Source organism: Amphiprion ocellaris, chromosome 2 (genome assembly GCF_022539595.1).
Source record: "Amphiprion ocellaris isolate individual 3 ecotype Okinawa chromosome 2, ASM2253959v1, whole genome shotgun sequence".
Classification (NCBI taxonomy): Eukaryota; Metazoa; Chordata; class Actinopteri; family Pomacentridae; genus Amphiprion; species Amphiprion ocellaris.
Genome location: NC_072767.1, coordinates 26741721 through 26764592, shown reverse-complemented (window position 1 = coordinate 26764592; position 22872 = coordinate 26741721). Strand labels below are relative to the sequence as shown.

Below are 22872 nucleotides of genomic sequence, written 5' to 3'. Positions count from 1 at the left end.
ATCTTCATCATTTATTCTGCTCCTCCTCAGTGAGTCTGAATCCAGCCTGGAAAGAACTGGTGTCGCGACGCCCTCCGTCAGGTCTGATCTCAGGGCCTCTTCTGTTCTCTGTGCTGACCCAGATCCTCATCTGCTTGGGCTTCCAGACCATTACATTCCTTTGGGTCCGACAGCAGCCCTGGTACACAGTCTGGATGCCACTTACAGAGTGAGCAGCTAATGTCTTTTTTCTAACGTGCACCTCCCAAGCAGCAAAGCCTCATGCCACCACTGTTGGCTGGATTTGATTTAAGAATAGTCTCATTTAAATAAGTATCCAGAACAGTAATATTTTGTATGTTAGCAACAATGTGAAAATATTCCTCCGTCCCTTCTCAGTGTCTGCAACCTCACATCACACATTAATGTGTCCGACCACAACGACACAGAGATAGATGACCACAACATTCAAAACTTTGAAAACACCAGCCTCTTCTACGTCTCCTGCTTCCAGTACCTCATTGTTGCCATCGTTTTCTCCAAAGGCAAACCATTCAGGCAGCCGAGCTACAAAAACTGTAAGAAAGTTGCTTCTAAACAGCAATGAAAGTGTCCTAAAACTGGTTACAGTTACTTTTCTACACTGTAATTTTGTGCTTGTGTGTCCTTTCTGCAGGGCCTTTTGTGGTGTCGGCCGTGAGTTTGTATATTTTCCTGCTGTTCATCATGTTCCACCCTATCGAAAGCATTGACGAGTTTCTAGAGGTAGGAAGACATTAAATATACAGCCTCACTCAGCTCAAGTGTGACCTTTATTCTCTTTATATTTTATCATTATATAAAGGCCTTAGTCTGTAATGCCATCAAGATTTAACTAACTAAAGTGCTGCAGACACACAAAGCCTCAAAACAGTGTTGATAATAATCACTTTTACGGTTTCTCTTGTCAGCAGAGTTATAGATGTTTCTCTGTCTGTACAGATTGTTTGTGTCCCATTTGATTGGAGGTTAAAACTTTTCTTCATCATCCTGGTCAATGCGGCCGTGTCTGTTTTGGTTGAGGTAAGGCACACACAACAGCACGGTAACAATAGATGTTTTTCTCATGTTCAGTTTTTGTTTTTTCATGCAGTGTGCTCATCTTTGTCTCATTTAGTCGGACAGCAGGATCAATCTTGCGTCGTTAAAAGACATTATGTTGTAAAGTGAAACTATCTTGCCATTGAAGAGACAAACTACAGTATCTGTAATAGTTAATACTACAAGCATGTGATTGTTATAAACATTTTCATGTGAAATGTATGCCTTTGCAGGGCTTCTGAAAATTTGCAAAGTAGCATATTTTTGTCTTGTCTTTTTTTTTCAATAGACAGATCCTTTGTAAGTTTTTGTCTGTACAACTGCACAACTTTGTGTAACTTATGCTTTCCTGCTGACTCAGTGGAACAGCGTTTCGATGTTTCTTTCTCCCTTTGAGATGTTTGCCTTTGCATACGTGCACTGCTTAGCATAGACCCCAGATAATGCTTTTTCCTTTCACCTTTTAAGTGAATTTAAAAAGGCAACCAGAATGATTCTGCATATGATCAAAAAATTCAGCACAGTTTGCATTATTTTGAGACTATAGCATCCATGCACTCTCTTCTTACTAATTTAATTCAATTTTAACCTCACATGTAATGATTAACACACAGCTTACTGGAAGAAAAAGTTACGTGCTATCTTAAAGCTCTGGTACAGTGTGGCTCTAGATACCAGTTAAACACCTCTCTGCAACAACAATAGCAGGAGCTATGTGCAATCAAATTAGCCTCTCTGTAATTCTTTCCCCTGCCCACTGCGCTATTCCATAGACCTTCATCCTTGACATCGTCTTATGGAAGCTTGTGTTCAGCCGAGACAAACAAGGCAACTTTGGCGTCACCCCTGCTGCCCCGACACCACAGGTTGGGAAAATCTGCCACCTTCTTCTCTAGCCCTTTTCCTTTTCCTCTTGTGTGGTGTTTCCTCTCTCTGTCCCCACTTCTTTCTCTAATGTTGCGGAGCACACCTTTCTAATGTAACTGCTAACCAAACATGCATGTGCAAGACCCCAGTCTCATTCTGATCTGTGTCCCCCTCGATGCCTCCGTGTTCAGGATGTGATAACCGTCACAATCTGACTCAAAGACCAATATTTTTCTGGATAAAATCTCAATGTGTTTTCAAATATAAAGCTACAGATTGTTGCTGAAAGGAGGGCATTTGCACAGTTGTTTTAGTTTCAAAATTTCAGAAAATTAAAGTTGTCAGTCAGAATGTGTTGGCATGAGACAGGAAGCAGTCTTGGGTCCATGAGGTTGGCTATTGGAACTATAGCATAAATTCTTTTCTAATCAGCTGCAGAAAATATGAGAAGTAGCAGAAGAAGTCATTAGATTCCAGCAATGATGATATTTAAAGCAACATCACCGTCCTCTTTGTGAAGTAAACTGTTAAGGTGGAGATGTTCATCGCAATGCAGTTTGATTGAATTTTCTGTAAGTATGTGTCAAGTTTCGATATGTGCTTATATACTATACATCATAGTTAACAACTGCAATGGAAGAAATTATAACAGCATATTAAATTTTTAACCGTTTCCAAGCCTTGGATACCTCCCATTGCTTCCCATTCTTCTTCCCTTGTCTACTTTGCCTCCAGTTCCAGTCTGTGGCCCTAATGAGCTCTGTTTCCTGCCCTTATCTGTTAGTTTCCCTGCTAGCTGTTAGTTTCCCCATCAAGTACGATATGTTTAAAATTGAAGCGGTCAAAACTTAAATGTCTTTGTCATTGAAGGGTTAATCAATCAAATTTTATTCATTTATCATTTTTTTTTATTTGCAAAGATCTGCTGTGGAATCCTCGGTTTGTTTGATCTTTGACTCCATGAGCTTGTTTTTAAGGAGTAGGCTCAGCCTTTAAGCTGTCTAATGCCAACTCCTTTAAACTATTATCATGCTGAATTTTGTTTTGAATGACTTGCATGCATGCAAACTTTTGCGGTTTACTGTTGTAAAGAATTATGCATGCATATTGCAAATCCAGTTGCGCCTGTTCAGTTTTATATTTTGCATGTTACAGCTGTCGTAGCATGTGACTGTCTGATTTGTCGGTAAAAGTTGTTTAGAAAATTAGAACAAAGCATGACACCATTTCATGGAGTCTTTTGTCTCTCCCTTTCTTCCCCTTGTGACATTTTGGTTTAATTCATCTCTTTATCTTTCGCGCCGTGATACTTTCAGGGAGTCATTGACTTGCGAGGGTACAAGTGTCTGTCTCGGCTCTGCTGTCCACGCAAGATGATGCCAAAGGCTCGCTACATGCATCTGGCCCAGGAGCTCAGCGTGGATCCCGACTGGCCTCCAAAGCCAACGACCACCACTGAGGCCAAGCCACGCCCAGAAAATGGCTCTACCTATCAGATCATGATCAACTCCTAGCATCCCCACAGCCTACAACTATCCAGTCTCCACCTTTCATAATGGAGACATGCATACAAGGTGTGTTTAGTAAATACCTATTCAACCTATTTAAATGAAAGTGTCACCGGATTGCTTGTCTTCACTGTTCTTACATCTTGTCCTGCAATATTGCAGCTTTACTGCAAAAACCATTAGATTACACACAAGTACCAAAAAAATTAAGGTTTAGTTATTTCAGTACTCTTCTCTGTCTGGCTCACCCCATCACACGCTCTCAGGTTTCATTTGCATGTCATGAAATGTCATTTAAACATAATTGCCATCATGTTCAAATCCCATTCTCAACTGCAATGTCTGGTCACCAAAGCTGAGCAGCATTTGGCTTGGGCTGGGAGGAAGGCTGATTTGCCAGGTCAGATTTGTGCATTGAACCTTTCAGATCGACTGTCAATACAGGTTTAACATCCCCTCACTAGAGAGCAAGAGAGAGAAAGTCCCACTACACTTCAAAGCCATATCCATATAGTTATTCTGCCGGATGGAAGTTGTTGTTGTTGAATGCTGGAAGTAATTACTTTTTTAATTAACAAGGTCTTTAGATTTCATTAGCTTTTTTCCTCATAATTTGGTCACTGCTTTTATAAACAGTTAGGACCTGGAGTATAAAATAACAAGTAAATGACTCTAAGAGAACAGTGAGGAAGACAAATGTACTGGTGCAGGCTGGGACTTGTGGCAAGGCGTCCATTGTGTCTATGTTTAACTGTAGGGGTTTTTAACAAAGATAGGATTAGATATAAATAAAAAAGAGAATTACAAAAACAAAAAGACAGATGTCATCTCAGCTTTTTAGCCATATTTGTGTCTGGGATCCTTTGATCTGTTGACCCAGAGTATGAAATGTGGGACAGACATTCATGGTCCCCAGAGGATCGAGTCAAATGAGTTTTAGTGCTGATAATATTAAATAGTAACGGCACTAAAAACCCTAAATTCATGACTGAGTTCCTATCAACCTTTACAGTACTTTTACATTAATGCTAATATGTCATGCTAACAATTACTCTGTCTTTGTAAGTGTTAGCATCATATGCTAATACCAACATGACCTCTCAGTCCATCCTGCTTTGCCTCACTAATAGTAAAAGTAATTTACCAGCAAACTTGTCTCTACTTTCCATCTGTCAGAATATATTTTCTAGTACGTAGTGCGCTTTGTACACTCATCACAAACTTGCTACAAACTCTTAACCTTGTGTTTGCATTTATGAACCATGTCTAGTCAGCAGAAAACACACGAAGACTTGCATGAAGCCAGCTCCCTGTCGTCATGATCTGAACACTTGATGGTTGCAATAGTAGAACTATTACTACGAATATACAACATTACTGTAGAAATAAGCAGCATTTACATTACCATCACTGTACTACAAGAAAAATCTGCACCAGAAACTGCATGCGTCTGGCCAGTTATCTTGGACAATTAACCACATGCATGAGACCATATGAATCAAAGCATCCTACATCTTCAAACTCCTTAGAGATTAGCTGCAGAAAGTCAGAAGTACGACTTCAATTTCCTTTTTTAAAGAAGATTTCTTCCTGTGGAAGATTGATTATAAGTGTGACACAGAGTAAATTAAGGCAAGAAATTGTGCATCTCATCTGCCTGCTACTTTGGCTATTTCAAAGCATCCATGTAACAGCACACCCTGCATAAACTGAATGCAGATACGCAGCTGTATTCATGTACACATAGACTACCTGCATAGAGTGTTAAGGGCTATATCTTATGTTCACTGCTCTTCCTTTGACTTTCTAAAGTGATGCTCCCTGAAATCTGTTCTTTGACACTCACTCATTAGACTCGCTAGACTTTGAAGGTAGCTCTAAAGTTTGTAGTTTCCTCCTTAATGAAACCTGATGGCGGAAATTCAGTCTGTTGAAACAGATTCCAATAATGACATACTGAGCAAACGGAGCAGAGCTTTAGAGAAGCAGTTTACACTCCTGAATAGAAGTTTGAAGACTTCTTATTTGCATTTTCAGCCATGAAAATGGAGAAACTTCTAACTTTTTACAGCCACATTCAAGTGCTCTGTGGTAGTGATTAAAAGGGGAGATTTATGGTGGTAAAGTGTCACTTTAAAACTAAGATTGCATCTCACATGCAACAGATTACCAGTGTCAGTATAACTGTATACTTTGCATAGCAGTCTACCTTTCATGAATTGTATAGCTTCAGTATTTTCAGAGTCCTTATTAGTAGTTATGTGACGCCATGTCAAAAGAATGTCAAACTAAATGTAATTTTGCTGTCCTTCAAAAACTAAGTAAATTATGTCTCATACATCTGGTAACAGCGCTGTATTTTCTGACATTTTGTCATGTATGTCACAACACATCACATTTATCTTGTCCGTTAATTATTCATAATATTGAAACAAAATCACAGCAAATTTCATGTAATACCAATATCATATTAGTAATGACAAGATTTTAAAGTTGCTCAGTTGCTAAAATACATTGTCTAGTAAGATATATGTAATAACATTTAATATTCATAGGACATTTGAGCTTTACACTGTTCAGGATGAGTTAAAATGTAACATGTAACTATAGTTTCCATGGATGCATTGTTCTTTATTATTTTGTGGGTAAATTGTCAGCGTGAAAAGGGGGATGTATAGTTATGATGCAGATGTGGTGATGATGTGTACAGATGAGAATTGCAAAATGTGGTTCGCAGAACAATTCTCATCCAGTATGTCATCAGAACTTATGTCTGTTGGATTGTGTTGCTGATGTACCCAAACACTGGTCCCATAAATCACACCAGTTTCTCAGCTTTTGAATTATTCAGTGTTTTTTTTTTTCTCAAGATACCTACTGAGGCTAAGATTGAATGTTGTGTAAAGAGCAAAATTTAATGCAATGCAATACTAGTTATTGATTTTATTTCCAAAGACTTTTCATTGCAATTGTGCTGGTTGTAGAGAGAATTAAAAGAGAAAAGTTTAATTTTAGCCTGTAGTCAATGCTGTCAATTGATTTGACACAGCAGAAGTGGACTTTAAGGGGTGATAATAATATTAGAGGTTGGATTTTATCTGTATATATGAGATGTACATTTCTAGCGTGAGCATAAAAGTCAAAATATTTAGTTATAAAATGTATGTTTTTTTGAATTATCAAAGGGCTGGTGTGTCTTTTTCCACTTTTTTGGTACTGTGTTACAATCAGTCGTCTACTTTTGATTTGTACTGTCTGTTGGATTTATTTGTACTTTCACTTTTGTTATGGAGTTGCTTTATCTTGGATCTTTCTTATGTGGGCATCAATCCTGGGCATTTATTTCACAGTTTCAATCAGTTATTGCAAAGTATGATCGGGGCACGTGCATCAGTATTTGCTTTGTCTTGGGTAAACAAAATGCAGCAAATGTCTATTTTAGACTTTGAAGCTGAACTGTAACCATTGTACATGGAAAGTTTTGTCTGCAATTTGTCTCTTGAGGTTTCTAAAGTAGATCTGTCCGTCAGCTTTTGGTTTTCTTCTCTTTTGCTTCAATACTTTGTATTAATCTGAGAATCTGACACAAGAAGGGAATATACTGTAGTATGTTTGGCGCCTTCGCTTAGCGCTTTCAAAATTGAAGCAATATCTGACAATCTTTTTTTTCTGATCATCCAATGTGTGTATTTTACTCTATTTGGAGATCTTTTTTTAAGCTCTCCTTTTGCATCCATGTAAAATTGAAATGTAATTGGCAAGCAGAATGTGCATTGCTGTTCGATATCAGCGATCCGTTGTAGAAGTGATTATATTGCTGCTAGGAGCAAAAAAGATTCAGTCTCAGCTGTGTCCTAACTGTGCACCTTGATACATAAAATTTAATTTAAGAAGTGTAAATACTACTAGTGCTTCTCTTCTACGCTACAGTTTTGCCTTTTATTGTAACACAGCTGTCTCAAAGCAATGGATTATATGCTGAAACCTCTATGCTCTTACACAGGTACATCATATACTGACTGTTCAGTTGGTATTGGCCTCTTACTCACATCATGTATTTAAAATGAACCATCGAATGGCATTTAGATTGAATCTGCCGAGTAAATGAAGACTCACGTGGATGTTGTTTCCTCAGGGAACTGTCTATCTGTAATCAAGAGAGGAAAAGAAGTAAAATTTGAAACCCAAACTGAATAAAAATATACTGTTGCTAAAACCATTTATTGCAGTCCATCTGTATGTCTACTGTTTCGGGACAGATTATTTGGTGTGTTTATTTTTTTTTCAGCTCCCTCACCTCAGCAAGAGGCTTGTCTGGGCTATGTTTTTTTTTTTCTTTTTTTATTGGCAGAGATGTACATTTTTTTGAAAACTTTTGTACTTTATAATTTATTTTTTATTTATTTTAATTTCATTTTCCCTGAGGATTGTATTTCAGATTCATCTTGATTTCTTTCTTTTCAATAAATGTTCTCAAAGCAGCCTTCTGCATGTCTGTGAATAATTTGCTTGTGTTGGACATGAATGTGACACCATAATGCTGCAGAAACGACAGTAAAGTAATTATATGTTCAGTGGTTAACCCTTTGATACGCAACATGGATCAAAAGTGACCCAAGTTCAATGGAAAATGGGCATCTCCTGACCCACACTGCGCATCAAAGGGTTAAGCTTTAAGAAACCAGTATTTTTATAGACTTTACACACTTTAAATTGGTGCAGTACCCGTCTTCACAAAATACCTCATAAACTGACAGGGATCATCTAAATGTAAACATGAGCAGCACATAAAGGATTGTGGAAAATGGGAGGGTTGCAAAGATTATACAGATTGTGTTCTCGAATTTCAGGCACCATATATCTTATTCAACAAAGGCTCTTGAAACATGCCTTATTGCCCCATTCTGATACTTTGAAATAAGAAATGTGGACTTTGGAAGAACCTTGAGTTGTGTCTTTCCTTTGAAGCAGCCTTCAGAAGACGATTGACTTATTGAATTAAATCAACTTGCAGCCATTGTTTACTCTTTACAAATGTGGACGTACCTGAGGTTACTAGCAGAACATTGCTCACTAAGTAGCATAGTGATGATGGAAAACACAGATTATGAGTGTCAGATGTCACATCTGTCACACTGAAAGTTTTTAAGGAGGTAAGCACTGACCTTGAAAACACAGATCACTTGTATGAAAAGCACAGTCGGGGAGACCAAACACACCCTGAGAAGATTAAAACATCAACATTTGTCCACAGCGAGAAACTGTCACTGATAGAGAAGTGAAGAGGTGAGTAAAGAGGTACTAGCATTTTACAGCGGATGATGCAAAATCGTATCTACTGATTCTTTGAAACTGGAGCTTTGAGTATGCACCTGCAGTGGTGAGCAGCACCTATTTCCAATGGTGTCACAAATACAGCTTACGAATGGCTTGACAGGTCCTGTGTACATTATGGGGTTTCTTAACAGCACCAAAAATGTGTTCTCCTGCTGTATAGTACTTTTGAAAATGAGTGACACCCACAGATCTTTGGATTGCCCTGTGTGACTCTGAACATGACAATGTGCAGCATTTAACCTTCAGCTAAGGGCACATTCTCAGCATGTAACTGGGTATCAGTGCGGTTTGTCTTTAGTAGGTCTGAACTACAGCTGCTTATTCAAATTTTCATTTTTATCAATCATGTTAGCAGTTTGCTTATTTAAATGTGCCAGTGCAGCTGACAGGTGCCTATTTTTCCACCACATTGTACACTTTCCTTTAATTGGTGATGTTCTTACAGAAAATTAAAGCACAGCTGATTGAGATGGTTATTTTTATTTATTTTTTTGCATTGTAGCAAGTCAAGCCAAGCCACTGTTAATATTAATACATATCACATTTAAAGCAACAGCTGTAGAGCCAAAGTACTTTCCAATAGGAAAAGAAGGCTGTTGCCATGGATCACCTGAAAAAGGCCAAGACCCCACAGTGTTATCAAGGATGTGAATTTACCCAAGTAATCCAAATATCAAGGTTTACAACTCCACAATGAAGAAATAAATTAGAAAAATTTATCTCACTATAATAAATATTAAGGCTAAGAACCCACAGTGCACTTATATGGAGCTTAACATGGCTAATTGAAAGATGAAGACTAAGCCACTACTTTGTCTCTTTTGGTCTTATAAAGGCATCATTGTGATCTTTATATTTATTTAATTTATTTTTTGAATTGTCTAATGATTTTACAAATTGTGATTCATTTCATTTCACAAAGGGTTTTCCTATATATGCAACACATAACAAGTTCATATTTCCTCCTACACTGTTTTGATAGGTACATAAGTCTTGTAGGGTTTAGTCTTCAGGGCTGATGGTGGATTTCAGAACCGTACAGCTTCATGATGAGGGCATAAACTGGGGCTGCACCTGGGGGAAAAATTGCAAATAACAAACGACATTAGTACAAACTGTTGTGGATGTCACCATCCTGAATCAGAGGAGGAAGGAAGCATCTGAGAAGCTATTATACTGTAATCATTTGGGATGAACGACATCTTAAAAACTATCGTACAACATGGGAACCAATTGACTGATTATTATTTTTTTTGTCAGGGCTAATTTCGGGGTGGTACCGTTCACAGGAAGTGGACTGTCATTCTGGCTGTGTCCTTGTTAGCTAACGGGCTAGTTAGCTGCCCTAACAGGCAAGCAAATGTGTACCATTTGGAAAGATGAATTAAAGTGTGCCTGAAGAGTGAATTTGACAGAGATTTACGTTTAGCCGCTGTTAACGGCACCATGCTGCGTGTCGGGAGCAAAGCCGCCTGGTGAGTGAACATTTGACGGAGGTAAAGATTAAAGCTGCTGCTAGCTGTGCTCTGAGGAAACATATGTAGCTTCTCCTGACAGCTGAGGACAGGCAGGCTAGCTCCGGATAAACAACGGTAGCTGCCCTGCTGATTGAAAAGACTCGCTTTGAAAACATGCGATGGCTAACTGGATGCATAACATCTACCCACAGCCTGTTGGTGACATAATTGGTGCCGGTGCTGCTGTTGTGGAGGTTGACGTTAGCTCGCCAGCTAACTGAGTAGCTAGGTGGCTAACCCGGGTGTTGGTGAATGTGTTTTTGACTGTCTGACCATGACATTTGGGTGTTAACATAAATTGACTTGTTTGACAGCACACAATGATCTGACAGGACTTGCATTTATTCACCGTTAGTGTATGTTTAGCTAGGAACCTGGTAGTAATACATGCCGTATAATATGACGAATTATAACGTCTACTACCGGCAAGTAACATTAAAGTTACCTTTAATTATGTTTTCTTCATGGGCGCCTTCATAAAGTTTTCATAGGGTCGGCAAGATGGAGTCACTGAAAATCTTGGGATTGCACACCAGAACCAAAAGCCAAAATATTAGGAATTCTAATATGCTGTATTATGCTACTTTAAAGCTAGGTCACTATGGAAGTTATGAAATGGTGTTGTGCATAGATTAATACAGGTAAGTTATTATGGGGACCACTGTTCAGAATTACCCAGGAGAAAATTCACCCACAGGCAAAACATAATTTGTGATTTCAGTACTGAAAATTCTATCCATTTGTGATGAAAATTTATTAGTATATTTTAAATAAACAGCCTCTTATGGTACAATAAAATGTGTTGTACTTGTTACATTACATTGCTATATTTTGTTAGTTACTTTATTGATTAGAGAGGTCGCCTTCTTCAACACACATTAATAGCACTGCTGCGAATATCCTGCTGTATAATCTTCCCAATAATAAAACTTGATAAGACAGTAAAATATTGTGACTTCAACAAACGGACCAGACTAATGGAGTAAAATAATATCCAGCTGTGATGGAGCTCGGGACTGTGTAACAAATACAGCAGATGAACTCCGTCTTTCTGTGTGACAGCTCACCTGTCTCAGGTGAAGAATGGTACACAGTTTTATTTATTAGTAGATTCTGATTGATCCTGTCTTCATGTCTGGATTAATAAATAATCATAAGTAACCAATGAAGTTGCCAGTTGTGAGCCCACGTCTTTCGCTTTGGAGACACCTATATGGTCCCTGCTGCTGTCTGATGCTGAAGGTAGTTCATAAAGTAAAAAGAAAGACTCCTAAAACAGCTGAAAGCATTAAAGTCACAAACTGTTTTTTTTGCACTCTGTGATGTTTATAGATAGGACACACAGCTTGTGGCTGATACACACAATTAAACAGTGGTCTAATGCTGCTTTTACTTGCACTCGGACACCATTGTTGCATTCACTGAAACTTGGACATTAGAGTGTCAGTGAATGCAACAACTACCATCTCCTCTTTGCCTGTGTGTTGCTTATCTTGTGGAGATAACTTGCATTCAAAGAACCACTTCTGTTACTGATAGCTTGTCCCAGTATGGTAGACTAATACACTAGCTACAGTTACCAGTTATATGGGCACTGTTACACACATCACTTGATTCTCTCTATATCAATGGTCCTCTAGCTGATGAAGTTGCAGACTGGAAGTGAAAAAATGCCTGTTTAACTGTATTATGCTTCTCCATTGTTACACCCAGAACCAGTATTTACTTGTTCCAAAGTAATGTTTTTATCTTGTAAAATGTTTTTCTTGGCAACAAACTAAATTGTTTTCTTACTATTTGAACAATACATGCATCATCAGTGCTAAAATTGGCATGGTGACTAAAAGCATCTTTTGAGATTATATTTTACACATGAGGAAGTCGACCTCTTGTAATGTGTTGTTCAATATCTTTGTCTTCACAGCATGGCCTGTAGGAACCTGGTCTCCACCAACATGGGGATACGATTTCGGGTACCGCTGCAGAAGCTTCACCCTCTGTCCCGTGCCATCCACCACCGCTACTCGGGAAACACCAACCCTCAGCGACCACCTCATCGCACAGCAGCCCGCTATTTTACCTCTATGTCTCGGTTGCCCATGAGGCCACCTAAGCCTCCTCCAGGGTCAGGGGGCCGTGGCTACCAGCAACAGCGCAACTTCTGGATGGTCCGTCTCGCTGCTCGGCTGCTAAGGCTCAGATACATTCTGCTGGGAACAGCAGTGGGAGGCGGCTACACAGCTAAGAAGGTCAGTATTCTCTATTGTTTAATATCAAAAGTTACCAGCAGTTCTAGTTTTGCTGATTCTGTAAGGTGCATCTGGATTCTTTCTCAGGCACTTTTTCAATTCGTGATCCCAATGCATCCATATGTTGTTCTAGCTGTCACACTGGTGCTTATTAAAAAAAAAACAATACAGGAAAAACTGTCATTCAGACAAAAGTACCAAAGGGTTTTCATTTTATTTGCAGACCTATGAAGAGTGGAAGGACATGCTGCCGGATTTTAGTGAATACAACTGGATCATTCCAGACTTTGTCTGGGAATTAAGTGAACAAATTGATTTTGGTAAGTGTTTTAATACTAATGGCATTGTCTTCCTCTTACTGAATTATGAGTTGCAACTCCCGACTGTCTTCTCCACTTTTAATTTTATCCGCAGATAAACTGGCCAAAGCTCTACCGGAGATAGAAGAAATAGCCAAACTACTACCTGACATGGACAAAATAGGAGAGAACTTCACTTTCCTTAAAAGCCTCCTCTCCTCTGGTGAGTGAACAAAGCATCAACTATTTCTTTCAAAAGTTAATGCATATTAACAAAAATGCACGTGCAGACAGAGTGTCTAGTGGAATTGAAGAGCAAACCTGCCTTCCAAAGCTACCAAACTTGATTGGCTTCTACTTTCTTCTCTGAGTCATGCTCCATGTATTGTGTCATGCTTCATGTATTGTATTTTTGCTCTCTCCTACTTCGATGTGACCTTAACAGAGTAAGACAATAGAGAGTTAGTTGTGACAAAACAGTTTGATTCATTTTGTAATTTTCTGCTTCTCTGCTACAACCTTTCTGCGTGCCGTTGTGGGTTTTAAAAAGTTCTACAGAGGGAAGTTAGTGTACAGTAGAGTGATGTCTAATTAAATATTGTCATGTTCATAATATTTATTTAAAAACTAACATCCAAATTGCTAATAGTTCATCTTGCCACAGTACAAGTCTGTTCCTGCAATAATCAAATAATTCATTCCTTTTATTTCACTCTAATAACCCATGAAGAGACGAGTCTAAATATAATAAATATTGAATTCTTCCTACAAATCTCTTGGCATTCAGTGAAATGCTTTTTTAATAGAGCAACTCTGAATTGTCTGCCATGACTAAATATTACATTTTGACCTCATTGAGCATGAGGCCACTGTTAAGGGTGTACTCATCTCTTTTACCAGTCCCTCATTAAATGACTGCTTCACTTGAAGCTCTGGCACAGCAGCAGCTTTGTATTAATTCACATCATTTAGCTGTGTCCCTGCTTTGACCATCATCCCTCTGCTTCTGTCTTTTATGATTTTTATCTTGTGTTGTTCTTCCTTTCTCCTCCCCCACCCTCCTGTCCTCCTCCACATTCTTCACAGGTGTGAGTTTGGGTAGTGAAGTCAAAGGAGCTTCTGGTCTGCATCTGTTGTTAGGTGTGTAAACCCTGCACTCAGTAGCGCTGCCCCTCTTTTCTTTCTGTCGCTGTTTGACCACTATTGTGCCAACACATTGCCATGATTTGGCAGCAGCAGAGCATCTTCCTGAGACCTTGGCTACCAGTTTGCAGACCAGCGCTGTAGTCAACAGTGGCATTGTTTGTTGTTAATGCAGATTCTTTATTCAGTTAAATGTGTGACATGCAGAGGGTTTAAAGGTCCTATCTTGGTGGATGCACAGGAGTATTTTTACAGCCAGTATGTGGCTGACATCTTTTTACCCTGATTCAGTAAAAGTCTCTCTCAATATATTTTTCTCCCGTTTTTTTGGAGTTATTTAACATCCTTAAAGAACTTGAATGGTCACTATTACCCACCTCATTCTTCACAATACACAGTTTCAGTAAAAGAAAATGTTGTACAAAGGATCTGAAGCTGCAAATTCATTGTTTGCCTGTATTATGTCCCCCTCTTCCCTTTTTACTTTCTTTAACCTGACTGTCCTTGGCTGTACTTTGTCCTACCAGTGTGGTTTTTGCTTCCTTTGACTTCTACCCTTTCTCTCACCTGGCCTGTATGGGTTTCTTCTTTCTTTAATTGCAGTCTCATCGCTAATCTTTTGGTCGATCTCTTTCTGGCTTTAGCTATTGAAACTCAAATGTTTGGAAAATGCACACAAAATGCAGGTTAATGAAGACATCTATTTGACTTCAAAATTCTTGCCATTCTATGCAAAAGAATGCCCGTTCTTTTTTTCTAAATGATGCAAAATACTGATAGAGATGAATTTAACAATGATTTAACTGTTAAATGGTTTAAAGTTATAAAGGTAATGTACAGTGGTATTTGGAAAAGACTTGATCTTCTAAAGTCATTTGTACAAAAGCTTTCCAGGCCAAATGGCACCACACCTCTACTGTGAGTCATTAAAAACAGCAAAGGAGTGTTTGTGGCTCTTCTTTTCACTCCTATTTATGTACCTTTTCATTGCTTCGCAAAAGGTCTTTTCTATTACAGTTTGAAGTTTTTATTTATTTATTTATTTATTTATTTTTGTATATATATATATATATATATACACATACATACATATATATACAATATTTTTGTATGCATTCTCTATACTTATCCTATTCCATCTGCTTCTGTTATATGACTAAGCAGACTTTGCAGTGTGCATGACAATAACAGCATGATAATTCACATCATAAAAGTTTAAGTAAGCCACTTTTGATAAGGTGCCTGTGAATCCTTGCATATGAGTGTTTTAAATTAAAGTTCTTCAAGATGATGATTCTTTAAATGATTTTTCTGTATGCATGCTATCTCAGTCCTTATTTTGCCACCTACAGTATCTGTATTTCTGATCATGTTGTCCCATGAAAATTCAGAAGCCAAAATTTCTGTAATGGCTGTCTAAATGTTACCTAAACTAAACAATATTTCAATTTTTCTGTCAACACTGCGAGAGATGATGAATCTTGATTTTATGTTTGTCAAATGACTCAAAGAATGCCAGCTGCACTAAATATGTTGAGGATATTTTTAAGGGGTTAATGTGTATTGTGTGTTTTAAATATATTATACATATGTTCATGTATTAGTGCAACATTTTCCAAACATTTGAATCTGAATCACACTGGTCTTTACTCCTCTAATCACAGGCATGCTTTATTTGAGAGCTATAGGTGTTACCATCTCCTGAGCGTCATTATATTCAGCATGCAATAGTCTTGATGCGTTTTCTTTAGTGACCTTATACCAAGTTGTTCTGTCTCCTCTGGTAGAAACTTCAGGCGATCCTCAACTAAAAGCCACAGATTCTTCTGCTGCAGCAGCACATGATGCCAGTGACAAGCAGTACAAAAAGGCAAGTCTATGAAACCTGTTGACACTTCTCAGCTTTGTGCTCTGTGCCATCACAGCTCGGCTTCACTCAGCTCCTGCCTGCAGCTTGGATGCTTTTCATTTCACTGCCAAGAACTGTAGTCAACTGAATCAAAATGTAAACATGAGTTTTTATTGTTTAAGTGACATTATGTTCAAAAATGCTGATTCACAGAGCTTCAAAGATCTGGCATCAAAGATCATATATGTTGTTCCAAGATATACTTTGTAATAATTATAGGAGATCATTTGCACATAAAGCACTTGAAATAAAAAAGACCTCTAAATGCTTTGTACTGGGTATCTTATGTAATAATTAGAAATGTAGTATTTTGGGATACATTTTGATTCTACCAGTTCTTCTGAATGTGAAATGTGAGTTTTATGTCAGCCTGTAATGATAATTAGTGTTTTAGTTCCTTTGACAGTGTTACAGGGAGCAGCGGCTCTCCTCAACCTGAGAGTTTACACACTCTGATAAGTGTGTGACAGTTTACTTTACCTTTGCCTTACTGCTTATTCATTCATAAGACATGACCTTTTTTTTCTAGGTTTTCTTGTGTAACTTTCTCTGACAAAACACTTCAACTGCATTTGTTTTATTTCTGTTGTCCCTTTTCTTTCTTATTCATCTGAGGTTTTGTTCTTAGTGGTTTCAGTGTCTCTCTTTTCTATTTTTTATGTTTGTTGTGTGTTTTAAAATTTTACAAGGTTTAAATATAGGAAAATTATTTGATGGTTTGACATTTAAAAGAGGTACATTGCAAAAATGACATTCCTTTCCTATTTCCTGCTTTTAGTCTGGAATCATGGTCTCCAACATGAACAAAACACAACTTTTACAAGTGAATGTTTCTCTTCGTATTACATTTACCAGGTCCAGGTATCATATGCACATTTCACAAAGTGAAAACGCAAACCCAGCACAAGATTTGACTAAGATGTCATGTTGGGGACCCCTGAACTAAGGCAGATTTCACCTGCTCTTCAGTATGCTTTGTGCTTCACCCCATAGATCAGTACCCTTATGCTTGCTTTGCTTTTTTATAATCATCTTCAGCATCATCAGACCAATTGTGTTGCAGCACATTAAAGCACTGTGGTCAGAAGTTAGGGTCTTGGTCATTTTACAGCTACTGTAAAACTTCATCTGTCTTCTAAGCATATTATTCTGCCAAAGTATGCCCTTCCGTTAAAGTGTTGTGAGAATCATGGTGAACTCATAGTCATGGTTCCACAGTGGTGCATGATGGTGAGGAAAAACAACAGAATCACTGTTGTTGCCACTTGCTGAGAGGCATTGGTTGTGGTATTAGTTGCCTCTTCTGCTTTCAATCAGGCAAGGTTTGGCATCTCCTTTCAGTGTTTAAGAGAGACTGACCTTGTTGAGTTGCACTGATGATGGTGGCAAGATTAGCAATGCCAAAGACCTTGATTGTTTTTCAACATAAGCCTTGACTTAATTGTGATTCTCCAGCCTGAATGACACCGGTGCCAGTGGATGCGACGCTGGTCATGCTTCCTCTGTCGTAGCCCTGTTTTGGGCAAAGCATTCGCCTGTGAGGCTGACTAGTGTAGTGGCCGGTTGTTGTTTTTGTTGCTCCTCCCACCTCTCTCTCACTATGACGTACCCCAGCAGGGTCTGCTTGGGGAGCTCATTCTTATTCAGCAGCAGATCCAGCGGCACGAGGAGGAAGTCCAACGGGCCGCTGCTGCCAATAGTGCGCGTCCCCCACCGCCAGAGCCTGTTCCCAGTCCGCCTCCGAACCCCAGCCCCCCTCAACAGAAGCGCAAGGTGAAGGTCCCACCCCACTTAGATTCGCCCTATCCTACCAGTGGCTAAATAAAGATTAGAGCATAGGAGCAAACTATACATACACAATTGTGAACAAACGATTACATACACTTGTGAAGACCATGTATATCATGGCAGTCTTGAGTTTGTAATGACTCATATAACTGTTAGTTTTCTATGATAGAATCTTTGAAACACATATGTCTTTGTCACAAAAAAAGCTGATGCATTTTGGTCATTTCACATACCTATTATAGGTCTTCTGGAAATATGAGAAAATCTGCCAGATCAAAAATATACATGCAGCAATGCTAATATTTGGTTCAATGTCACTTGGCAATTTTGACATCAGTTAGGCGTATTTGGTAGAGGTACACAATTTTCAGGCAAGTTCTTAGTTCTTTGACCACTCCTCGTGAAAGAATTTGGTGCAGTTAAACAAAATTTGTTGACTTTCTGACACAGACTTGTTTCTTCAGCACTGTCCACAGGTTCCTGATGGATTTAAATAAGGACGTTGGAGAGAGCAGTGTTGAGGCAGTCAAATTTAGCCATTTCGTTACCATTTTTGATGTCTGCTTGGGATCATTGTCTTTTTAGAACATCCAACTGCATTTAAGAATAAATCTTGTGTGACACAAATGTACAATGCACTCTATGGTTACAGTTGTTTGCACAGATGATTTAGTATCTGTAGCTGCTTTGAAATGGCTCCAAGTGACTTTTCTGATGTGTTTAAGTCAATAATTTCCCTTTCCTGTGCTGAGCTCGTTAGATTTCCCCAGTTTAGCATTTGTGGCACAATCTGATGAGTGTAACCAATGGACCTTATTTAAACTGGTTCAGAAAAGTCAACAGCTGTAGTCAAGTGTAATCTCTCATGAGAAGTTCAGAAATCATTCCATTAAGAAAATTTGATTAACACAGCTATCTACATTGCCAAAACTCATTATTCAAGTTGTTGGATGTACATTTTTGACCTATTAGATTTCATTTTTCCAGAAGACCTATACTAAATCTAAGAAAGAACCAAAATCCACCATTGCTTTTTGTGACAAAAACATGTGCGCAATGATTCTACAATCATAGGATTTATTATAGGGTTCATTGGAAACCCAAGACTGCCATGATATACATGATCTTTTCAAGCATGTGTAAACTTTTGTTCACAACTGTATATATTATTTGATATCTACCAGCTGCATTGTAGCCATCCAACAAATACAATCTCTATTATGGCTTTTAATTAACCATTTTTATTTAGCTGTGTCTGCCATGTAGAAAACAAGAGCAACACAATCTTAAAACAAAATGAAACACGCTTTAATCAGCTAATCTGAAAGTATTTGTTGGATTGCTATTTGATTGGATCGCATCATATTTTATACGGACATATGTTTTGCCCTCTACTTAAGCCATTATGTCAGGGCTTTTAGATATTTTTTGTCACATTTTAAAATTGTCTGGATATGCAGATGAACTAGCCTATCAATATATTTTAGTCTATCCCCCTCATTACCCAACACTACTCTCCACGTATCACCCCATAGATTGTCAAGCTCTGTTAAGATTTGGTCTGAAAGTGCGCTGTAGGAGGGGCATGCATGGACCTTCGTAGCTTAGTCTAGAAAAATGGCGACAAGCTCAGCCTGATTCTCTAATGCAAATGGCTGGATACTCATCAGCAGTACGTTAATGTACGGAAGCACGGCATGGAGTGGAATGGCAACCTGCTGCATGGTGTGAGCTGCACTTTTTGAGACTACCGTGAATGGACTTAACTTTTATTTTAAAAGTTTATTGCTTCATCAACAGTACGGTAAAGCTGTTTAATAGTGTCCAAATAAGCCTTTTCATAACAAATAGTCACAATTGTTTGATACACCTTTTCGACACAGTGCTAGTTGATCTCCAGAAGCACATTTACTGTCCTTGTTGTGTACTATAGAAATAGTTTTTGATGAAGTAGTTTGGTGTGTCTGTCTGTTAAATTCCTTTTCTTCTGCTGCCAGTCCCATTTGTTCATGTCCGCTGTGTCTTCTGCTTCCTGTTCTGCCTCTCATCCTAACAAACATGTTGTATATAATCTATAATCAGATCTCAATCATGAAAAAGCAAGCTGTAATGACAAAATGATTGTGTTTTTATTCAGCCAGATTTTACTGGGCTCACTGTGATTTGTGCCTGTTTGTGAATCAAAGCTTGTTGATCGAAGCTGAGTAATACCAGAATGAGAAATGTCTTCATGAAAATTTTGTTCCTTTCTCAATGTAATAACTTGACTCTCAGATTTGGTTCTCTCTGTGATACAGTGTGCACGAACGTTTGTGGTGCTGGTGGGATTTCATTCTTATGAAATTTTACTGCAAGAGTAACTGGAAGCCTTTATTTTCAAAACAGAAAGGAAGCATTAATGCAACATGTTGCTGTTCTCTTTCTTTGGTTCGACTATGACCTTTAGTCATCAGACAAAGAAAAGATAGACCAGCTTCAAGAAGAACTCCTCCGTACCCAGGTAGGCTGTGTCTTGCTTTTTGTGTGCTAAAATCTAAATTGAATTTCTTCTGGTTTATGAGTTTTACATTTTCGAGTATTTCATTGTGTTATAGAATTGCCCTTAATGGTGATGCAAATGGCCTGAAAGTCAAATGGAGAATTTGTTCATCTCAGAATTGATGCAGTTGCACATCAAGATCATATGCAAACACCAAATTTATCGGAAAAAAACTTTTTTATAAGTGTTACTGATGCTGATTGTTGATTGGATAACTGTTTATCTCTTAGTTAAAGTATCAGCGCATGCTGGAGAGACTGGAGAAGGAAAATAAAGAGTTAAGGAAAGTGGTGCTGCAAAAAGATGATAAAGGAATTCACCAAAGGAAAGTGAAGGTGAGTTATAAATGACCACGTGATGGAGTGATGGACACAAACATAACTTTAAAATTTTCCCCTTTACCCTTGTGTGGATTTTGCTTTATTTGGGATTGCTTAATCACACATGAATATTACAAATACAAGAACATTGCCTAATTATGTCCATGTTGAGCAGCAATGGGACAACATTTGTTGTGTAGACTGCTTGTAACACTACCTCATGAGTTTAATTTTTCTCCTGTTTCATTTGTTGTTCCTTCTTTGATCAGGACAACTAATTGCAATGTAATCATTGGTATATCTTTTCTGTTGTGTCTCCTTGTATAGAAATCCCTTATTGACCTGTATTCTGAAGTCTTGGACATCTTATCTGACTACGACGCCAACTACAACACCCAGGACCACTTACCCAGGGTAAGGAAGAACTGTAGTTAAATGGAAGATACATTTTCATTACTTGTATATATCTGTTGGCTCCCCACCTGTTTAAGATGATGTCATTTACAGTGCAGTTTAAAGATTTTTTTCTTGTTTTCAAAAAACACATTGAAGTTAAAATATTTTGCATTTATTTTTGCGGTAGAATTGACAGCGTAATTTGTATTACTCACACATCAAATTTCTAGACTAGTATCACTAATCTTACATCACTGGTAACATCACATAATACCTCCGGTTTCCTTTTCCACTGACCTTATGCCATTAGGTTTACTTGTCCTCTTTTTGTCATCTTTTCTCCTCTATTAATCTATCTCGCCTTTTGTGTTTCAGGTGGTCGTGGTTGGGGATCAGAGTGCTGGAAAGACAAGCGTACTTGAGATGATAGCCCAGGCCAGGATCTTCCCCAGGGGCTCAGGAGAAATGATGACACGGTCTCCTGTTAAGGTGCATGGAGCCACAGCGGCGACTGATTGTGTAGTTCTTCTTTGAAAAGAATTCAAAACAAAGATTCACGCATATATTCAAACTACGCTTCATGCCAAATTTGTTGTCATGACATAGTTATAAAATGATAGCATAGACATGTTGCTCTACCAGAATGGAGAGAGATTTGACCGACTACTGTCAATCAAGAGTTTAAGGTGTTTTGGGCCTGTAAATTAGCCCAGTATTAACCTATTTTTTTTGTGGTTTTAAATACATGTGTTCCCTTCTTTTTGCAGGTAACATTAAGTGAAGGCCCCCACCACGTGGCCCTGTTCAAGGACAGTGGTCGAGAATTCGACCTTACCAAGGAGGAGGACGTAAGTAACATTCATTCATTTATTCATCCATCTAAAATGCTTTACAGCTTGAACCCAGCTGCTTTTTTACACCATTGTACGTTCTTTCTTCCTGTGCCCTGCAGCTTGCTGCTCTGAGGCATGAGATTGAGCTGAGGATGAGGAAGAGTGTGAAGGAGGGGCAGACAGTCAGCTCCGAGGTAAGACACAGTGCCTCCATTCTAATTGCTAATGAAGCTCTTATTTGCTCGTTTAATTCAGTAGTTTTCCATTAAAACTTCTATTTTCTCTTTCACACCTTAGACAATATCCCTGAGTGTCAAAGGCCCTGGCATCCAGAGGATGGTACTTGTTGACTTACCAGGAGTAATCAGTGTGAGTATACGTTATTGAATTGATAAGGGTGGAAATGGTGTCATATTCCTTTGTCAGTGTACTGGAATCCTTACTGTATTGTGTGCACATGTACTTTATTCTTACTTATTCCACACCACCTCAACATAAATATAGGATGTAGGTCCCACCTTACTTAGATCCAGGTTTTACTTATCTTACTTGCTGCTCTAAGTTTTTTTACATAAAAAAGGAAAGATATCTTCAAGAAAGATATATAATCCTTCTTCCTCATGAGCTGACCATTTATAGATTTACCATCAGATACAAGGGATATGTTTATGATTCAACAGTGTTTAAAAAGTTAGTTGATGTGTATATTTCACAGACGGTCACTGCAGGCATGGCATCAGACACTAAGGAAACCATCTTCAGCATCAGTAAGGCCTACATGCAAAACCCCAATGCAATCATCCTCTGTATTCAGGGTGAGTCATGAGCACACATTCCTGTTTACTACAATCTTATATACAGCCAGCAGGTATCACAGTGAGCAGATGATCTGTAACAGGACTGACCATATTGCTCTTTGTGCAGATGGCAGCGTGGATGCGGAGCGAAGCATTGTCACCGACTTGGTTAGTCAGATGGACCCTCAGGGGAAGAGGACCATCTTTGTACTGACCAAAGTGGACTTGGCTGAGAAGAACCTGGCCAGCCCAAGCAGAGTAAGAAAGCATGACTGCCCCAACATGGTGTTGTATTTGTACAGAGTTATAAA

At 38.5% G+C, this 22872-nt stretch overlaps 2 protein-coding genes across 6 annotated transcripts in view; both read left to right on the top strand.

The window, feature by feature from the left end:
- Window positions 1-7916, top strand: part of atp13a3 (ATPase 13A3) — a 37901-nt gene extending 29985 nt beyond the window's left edge. The window contains exons 29-34 of one of the 2 annotated variants that reach the window (XM_023263262.3): window positions 31-208; window positions 379-557; window positions 656-744; window positions 961-1041; window positions 1833-1925; window positions 3243-7916. In XM_023263262.3, coding sequence (XP_023119030.2) covers window positions 31-208; window positions 379-557; window positions 656-744; window positions 961-1041; window positions 1833-1925; window positions 3243-3440 — 818 coding nt within the window. In that variant the 3' untranslated portion in view covers window positions 3441-7916. The remainder of the gene's footprint in view (window positions 1-30; window positions 209-378; window positions 558-655; window positions 745-960; window positions 1042-1832; window positions 1926-3242) is intronic. The other variant, XM_023263263.3, reaches the window with a different exon arrangement.
- Window positions 7917-10077: 2161 nt separating this feature from the next.
- opa1 (OPA1 mitochondrial dynamin like GTPase) overlaps window positions 10078-22872 on the top strand; it is a 37763-nt gene continuing 24968 nt past the window's right edge. Inside the window, exons 1-16 of one of the 4 annotated variants that reach the window (XM_023263274.3) lie at window positions 10078-10246; window positions 12213-12537; window positions 12761-12857; window positions 12952-13059; window positions 13923-13976; window positions 15767-15849; window positions 17506-17661; window positions 20123-20176; window positions 20446-20550; window positions 20863-20949; window positions 21307-21420; window positions 21699-21779; window positions 21884-21958; window positions 22062-22133; window positions 22480-22579; window positions 22689-22819. In XM_023263274.3, the coding sequence (XP_023119042.2) occupies window positions 10218-10246; window positions 12213-12537; window positions 12761-12857; window positions 12952-13059; window positions 13923-13976; window positions 15767-15849; window positions 17506-17661; window positions 20123-20176; window positions 20446-20550; window positions 20863-20949; window positions 21307-21420; window positions 21699-21779; window positions 21884-21958; window positions 22062-22133; window positions 22480-22579; window positions 22689-22819 (1671 nt within the window). In that variant the 5' untranslated portion in view covers window positions 10078-10217. The remainder of the gene's footprint in view (window positions 10247-12212; window positions 12538-12760; window positions 12858-12951; window positions 13060-13922; window positions 13977-15766; window positions 15850-17505; window positions 17662-20122; window positions 20177-20445; window positions 20551-20862; window positions 20950-21306; window positions 21421-21698; window positions 21780-21883; window positions 21959-22061; window positions 22134-22479; window positions 22580-22688; window positions 22820-22872) is intronic. The other 3 variants (XM_023263276.3, XM_023263277.3, XM_023263278.3) reach the window with 3 other exon arrangements.